Here is a 6,430-nt window from a genome sequence, read left to right as displayed (position 1 = left end):
CTAAAGGGTTGGCGAACAAAGGAATCCGGTGACCTCCTGGCCCGGGAAAGGGACAAAGCCCAGAGGAGGAGGGGCTGGAGGGAGTTTCAGTTTGGGGCTGGCTGGGTCATGGAGTGAAGGGCAGACGTGGTTGTCTGGCTCACTGCCCCCCAGAATGGACCCAGCTGAGGGGTCCTGTTCTCTGCACCTGCAAGCTCTGTTTTAGACCATGTTCCTGTCGTCTAATAAACCTTCTGTGTTACTGGCTGGCTGAGAGTCACGTCTGACTGCGGAGTTGCAGGGCAGGACCCTCTGGCTTCCCCAGGAGCCCCGCCTGAGCGGACTCACTGGGGGAAGCACACGGAGGGGCAGAGGATGCTGAATGCTCCGAGGTCAGACCCAGGAAGGTGGAAGCTGGGTGAGCTGTGTGTCCTGCAGACAGGCTGCTCACAGGAAGGAGACTTCCCCAGAGTCCTGCCTGGCTTCATAGGGAGCAGTTCCAGAGCATCGCCCAGGGACTCTGTGACAGGCTGTCCCTCTGAGAGCCCGGTGCCCCTGCAGGCAGCCTTGCCCCCAGCATGAAACCCAGGCACCCCTGAGCTGGCTGGAACGAACGCACACCGACGGGCCCGACTCTGGACAGGACCTGGTACTGATCGGTGCTTTAGACCAAAAGCGCTAAGACACTTGCTGGTTTCTCTGAGCAAATTGTGCCCGAGTTTTCCAGGTCCAAACTGAAAGGCGATGAAATCCTATTGTTGGGGAGATTGGAACAGCACAGCTGCAGAGGAATTAACTTTACTTCAAAGCAGATCATAGAAGCAATAAATACACATGTCAACAAGCGAACAGGTCACACCTCCATGGAGTTTTCCACCAGCCCCAAGTCACTTTGGGCTGGGTGGGACCTTGCCGCTTTCAAGTCATCCAGAAGGAGTGATACTAAACCTCTGTTCCCCTCCCAACAGGCGGAGTGGGCCACGTATGTAACGCTCCCCCGTTTCTTGGCCCAGGAAGAGGACGCTAGGCTCCACACCCCCCCCCAGACGCACAGCGCCACAGAGAGGCCACTGGGTCAGTGCGGCCCGTTTCAAACTTAAATTAAAATATATAGAGACAATAAATAAATACTGGAAAACTGCTCCAGGCATAGACTTCCTACAACAAAGGCAGGATGGTAGCTCCTGGATAGCCGGGCATGGTGCTCCTTACAGGGGAGCAGGAAACTTTTCTCCGAAATATAGACAACCGTTCAGATTACAGACAAACTGTGTTTGCAAACTTCCAGCGGCGGTGAGAGTTCTCAGGCCTCAGGATTCTGCTCCTTGCTAGAAGGACAGCGAGGAGGATATGTCCTGGCACCAGGTAAAGTCCTTGGTGCGTTTTCTCTCAGGGGAAGAACGGGTGGGAATGAAAATTCTGACATTCAGAGCAGCGGGCCAGAGGTCGTGCTCTGAAGCTGACTCACGGGAGAACCTAGCACACAGACGTCCTGTTCTAGGCTTTCAGTCAGCTCGTGATGCAGCCGTTCTCCTCTAGCAGCGCTGAATGTGATCCAGATGTTTGACGATGCTGTGCAGGCACTTCTGGAGCCGGTCCAGCGCCACCACGGCGGCCGTGTAAGGAGAGGTCGTCAGCAGCTCGGTCAGATTCCCCAGGGCGTCCAGGTTAGAGGATTTGTGGACGGTGCAACCGAGGTGAGAACCCAAGGTCTGGATCAGACTCCGGAGGTTCTCTATGTCATTGAAGATTTGTGCTACTGGCATGTTTTCCATGGGCAGGCTGGGGAGGATCCTCTGGAATATCTGCAAGGTCTCGTCCATGGAGTCTAAGCTCTCCAAAGGTCGCTCTCCGGGGATGAAGTCAAGCCCATTTATCTTCAAGTTCAGAGGGAAGAGCTGCATGGAGGAGAAGGCTAGTTAGCCGCACTAGCGCAGGGCTGCCCTCTCTTCTCTACAGGGGCTGTTTGGCTAAGGACTGTGGCACTTCTACGCTCCAGGGATCAGCCCCGGCAGCTCAGACAGCTCTAGAAAGGTCTGCATGCTCTTCCTTGGGACATGTCAAACAAGGCCATCACAAAGGCGTTGGGAAGGACACGCCAGCAGCCGAGGAACGGATGGGCCCCTTTGCTATGCTGCCTTTGAAGGCACTCTCTGCAGCATGTGTGATGTGGGGCGGGAGGAGGAAACACATGTGCCATGTGTCTAGGTCACAAACAGGGGCTTGCTCTAACTGCCTCCTGATGCCTCCTGCCCTGGCTTCAACCAGAGAGTTACCTGGTGGGATTCCCCCAAGCAGAGGCAGATTACGGTTTCATGGGGCCCTTGGCCAGAGCAAGGGGGGGGGGTCCTCCTTACCCCTTCCATCTGCGGTCTCACCCCATTCTGCCCCCCCACCACTGCGGCTCCACAACCACTTTGCTCCTTTCTGCTCCCCCGCCCCCAGACCAGAGAAGCTCTTTCCCCACCATCACTGCCCCAGGGCTGCAGCGGGGAGTGAGAGCCCTGAGGCCGTGGCAGTGAGCGAGAGCACCTCCAATCCCGGGGCCAAGGCCGGGCTCCGGGCACTGCGGCTTCCCCTGACCCACCCACACGGTGCTCCTGCCAGGGCTCCGGGCTTCCTCTGCCCAGCAGTGGATTTTTTCCAGGGCCCCACTATTGGCCGGGGACCCTGGGCATGGGCCCCGTTGGCCCATTGGCTAATCCGCCACTGCCCCCAGGTAGGAATGCAGCATGGTGGGCCGTGTCGGGGCATACAGTGGCAAAGTCAAGTGAGAGTTCACAGCACCTGGCAGGAAATGGCTCACTTTGGGGCTGCAGGAAGGACGGGCAGTTAAACCACAGAGCCTGGGAGCTGGCTCCTTCTTGCCTCTCTGCCACTGTCACGTGACCATCCTTGGGCACCTCCTAACCTGCTCAGTGAGTGCCAGGGGCTTGGAGCATCGAGAGCCTTTGATGGGAGGTCTGAGGCACGCACGGAGATCCCTGGAGCAGTGCCTCGGGGGAGAACTCACCTGGACAGCCAGCCTAGGCCTGGGCCCCTCCGTGCTAGGGAGGAGAGGCGCTGAAGGGTTTGGAGCAGAAGGCAGATGATGGAAGTAGCACATACTAGGAAGTATGTGTGTGTTCTCTGGCTCAGAGATAAGGACAGCAGCCAGGATGTGACACTCCAGCTGCCTGTGCTCAGCAGAGGGGAGTGAAGGGCTGTCCCAGGGAGCAAGGGAGATTTATACTGACCCTCGGGGAAGGCTCCCTTCCAGCAAGCTCAGGGACAGTGGAACTGTCCCCCAGGGAAAGGGACTCAGGGCGGGGTGGGCAGTTACAGACTCGTCGACCTGGCACCCGCAGTCATCTCCAGCTTTGATTCCCTGGGCCGGATGCTCAGCTGGTGGGGCCCACTAGCTTCTCTAGCTACCACCAGCAGAGGTCCTGGCCCCAGGAGCCTGTTCGTGCCCCGAGGGTGAAATACAGCAGTGCCGGGAGAGGAATCGTTCTGTGAGCTGACCCGATCGCCCCACTGATCCTCCGCCCAGCTCGCCCCGACGTACCTGGTGCTCCTGGATCCGGGCTATGATGGTTCGTGTGAGGTTTTTGGTGTCGGCCTTGACCTTGTCGATTTTCACCGGCCGGCTGTAGAAGAGAGGCAGCCCAAACCAGAGCAGCCCACAGAGCGGCAGGCTGGGACACCGCATTTTCCTCCCACCTCCTTTGCTAAGGCCCTAAACAGGTAAGAGTGATGCAAGTTAAACAGGTGTTTGCAGACCCCCAGAGACATGGCCTCCCAGGAGGTCTGAGAGCTGTGGGGTGCTGCCCCATGCTGGGGCTGCCCTCCTCTCCAATGGGGCACCAGGCCATCAGATGAAGGAGCAACCCCCACAAATCTTCTTCTGGCTCTCAGCTGGGTCTTTTAACCAAGCCCTGGAGCCTGTGCCAGTCGAGCCAGGGGTCCCAGCTGCTGACGAGGCACCTGGGGGCATTGCATTGCACAGGCACGTGCAGGCCGTCTGCACCCCCAGGGGTTAAAGCAGCGTGACACAGGACGGGGAGGTGAAGGCCTGCAGCATGGTCTGTGCAACACACCTTACACTCGCAGCTCTCCATGGGAGTGTGGAGCAAACGTCTGAGTGATTTGGGCTGCACCTACCCAAGATCGGGGCCTCTGGGGCTGGGGGCTGCGCATCCCCGGGGAGAGACAGGCTCTCCCCAAAGAGCTGCCAGGCTGGCTAGCCAGGGGGTGGGATAGAGAGGAGTTGCTAGGCCATAGCCCTGATGGGGAGTGGAGGGATTAAATGGCTCCCCCATGCTCCCAGGGGCAGGGTGTGTCAGAGCTGGGACCTGAACCAAGAGCTCCTGACCCCAGTCCAGCCGTCAGCCACAAGCCCACCCTTCACAGCAGTGCTTTGACCCCAAGCTGTGCTCAGGCAGAGAGCGACTCCCTTCCGCTCCCATGTCCTCATCTTACCCTCTCGCGGGCTTGGCGGCTGCCTGGGCACCCCTCCCCCCTCGCTGTGCATTCTTTTCTCGTTCGCTGGTGGCCACAGGCCCGTGCGGCTCTGCACCGTGCGTGATGTGTCAAGGTTTCGGTTTGAGATTCCTGGCAGGGCTCCCTGCCCTGTGGCCTGCAAAGGCTCGGACTGAGATTCCCGGCAGGACTGCCTCTTGCTGAAGAAGTGGTGGCCAGCAATCGAATATGCACCCGGGGCCCCGGCAGGCTTGTGTCGGGGTTGTTGCTAGCCTGTGCCAGGGTCTATGCTGCCACATCTGCACTGCCATGGGCATTGCACTAGCTGGGTTAAAGCGGGTCAAGAGGCCCTTGGCTCGCAAAGCTGGACAGAGCTGCCTGGGGGCCTGGCGAGGTCCTGTCTCTACTGTGCAGGCAGGCGCCATGAGGTCAGGCAGTAACATCACCTCCGCTGTACAGGTGGGGAGCTGAGTTTAACCGACTTGCCCAGGGCCAGACCCCAGATCTCCCTCATCCAGCCCAACACCTCCACCACCAGACCTTCCCCTTGGCAAGGAGACCACGTGGTGTGGAGCAGAAAGGTCGAGCGCATGGGCAGTCAAGACAAGGGGGACACAAGGCCAGGGGGACGTGCGGCCACTGGACCCCAGCACCTGGCTTAATCAGGCACCTTTCCCCTAGCAGGAATAAACCAGGCCTGACAGTGAAACACAACTGGCTCACCGTCTGCAGCCAGGGCTTCTCACAGCCCCAGCATCTCTGTGTGGGGAGAAGCAGAGCAAGGGACCTGGTGCAGAGAGCCAGTTAGCACAGTGCTCTGGGCCTGGGCAGGGACACTGGTTTTATACCTGGCCAGGTAAAGTCCCCTGGCAGCTCGGCAGGGCTGAGATAGACCCCAGTGTCCTGCTGACAGCCCCTCTGCACCCCCCAGGCCTCACGCTAAGCTAGCTCCCGACTCCTCCCAGCATGGGTGAGAGGAGACTCCGGCTCCCCTGGGACCTCTTGATCCCAAGCCGCCTTCCAGACCTGGCTGTGTGGCACTGGGCCCCTAGCTCACTATTAGTCTCCCCCACCTGGTCACTTTCCTTGACCCTTTTCTCCCATCTTCCTCCCTGTCTCTCCTGCTTCCTCCCTTGCCCTGAGCTGCGGCTTCTCAAGACCCCCTTGGGAGCCCCCTGTCCAGCGGGGCTTCAGATCACCAGGACTATGGGGCTCCTTCCCCACACCTCCTTGGTAGGGGTGAATCCTGTCTTGCCCTACATGATACACCCCCCGCCCCCCCCCCCCGACAGCCCCATTAACACAAAAGTGCCACCTGGCACTCTCCCTGCACAGACCTCCGAGCCTCAGTCCCATTTTGCAGCAGGGGAAACTGAGGCACAGACCGGGGCTATGGCTGGCAGAGCCAGGCAGGGAACCCAGCTCCCCCGAGCCCCTGCCCTACCCACGGGGCCACCGTCCACCCCCGCCTGGCAGCTTTTAAACTCCATGGCCCCGGAGAGGCTCCTTCCCCGTCCCCAGCCAGGGCAGAAGCGCTGGGCTCCCGCTGCCTTCCCCCTGTCGGGGCTGGGGCAGAGCAGGGCAACCCCCAGCTGAGCTGCGGCGGGGGGCCAGCCTGGGGCCCAGCGCCCCGGGCGGGACGGAGGGGAAGGGAAGGGGGCTCCCACCTTACCTCCCGGCTCCCTTCGCCCTCCGCGCTGCGCTGGCTCCATGTCGGGCCGGGCCGGCTTATATAGAGCCGCGGCAGCATTGCACAAGGGTTACTCATCGCACCCCTCCTCCGCTTCGCCCGGCGCTGCAGAGCGAGAGAAGAGCCGGGCCGGCGGCAGCGCGGAGCGCCCCGGCCGTCCCACCCCCTCCGCCGCCCCCCGACAGCCCGCGGGCCGCGCGGGGGGCAGACGCGAACCCCGGGGTCGCCCCGCCGGCTGCTGCTGCTGTCACTTGATCAGATCGCGTTAATGTAACTTCTCCCCTTCGACTTCCCGCTTCC

General features: G+C 60.7%; 1 protein-coding gene across 1 annotated transcript; it reads right to left on the bottom strand.

Moving 5' to 3' along the window:
* Positions 1–844: 844 nt before the first annotated feature.
* LEP (leptin) lies at positions 845–6,191 on the bottom strand. The gene is made up of 3 exons (XM_084618676.1): positions 6,113–6,191; positions 3,527–3,697; positions 845–1,877 (listed from the first exon to the last, which is right to left on the bottom strand). The coding sequence occupies exons 1-3, from the start codon at positions 6,188–6,190 to the stop codon at positions 1,515–1,517; spliced, it is 612 nt and encodes a 203-aa protein (XP_084474802.1). The 5' UTR covers position 6,191; the 3' UTR covers positions 845–1,514.
* Positions 6,192–6,430: the final 239 nt, after the last annotated feature.

Source organism: Lepidochelys olivacea (assembly GCF_965140295.1).
Source record: "Lepidochelys olivacea isolate rLepOli2 genome assembly, chromosome: 1".
NCBI classification, from domain to species: Eukaryota; Metazoa; Chordata; order Testudines; family Cheloniidae; genus Lepidochelys; species Lepidochelys olivacea.
The sequence above is the reverse complement of the archived record's forward strand: the minus strand, read 5'-3'. Positions and strand labels throughout refer to the sequence as shown.

Coding starts and splice junctions, on each gene's coding strand:
- LEP (XM_084618676.1), bottom strand. CDS start 6,190: ATGCTGCCGCGGCTCTATATAAGCCGGCCCGGCCCGACATGGAGCCAG. Junction 3,698..6,112: donor AGGGCGAAGGGAGCCGGGAG/GTAAGGTGGGAG, acceptor TTACCTGTTTAG/GGCCTTAGCAAAGGAGGTGG. Junction 1,878..3,526: donor CCCGGATCCAGGAGCACCAG/GTACGTCGGGGC, acceptor TCCTCCATGCAG/CTCTTCCCTCTGAACTTGAA.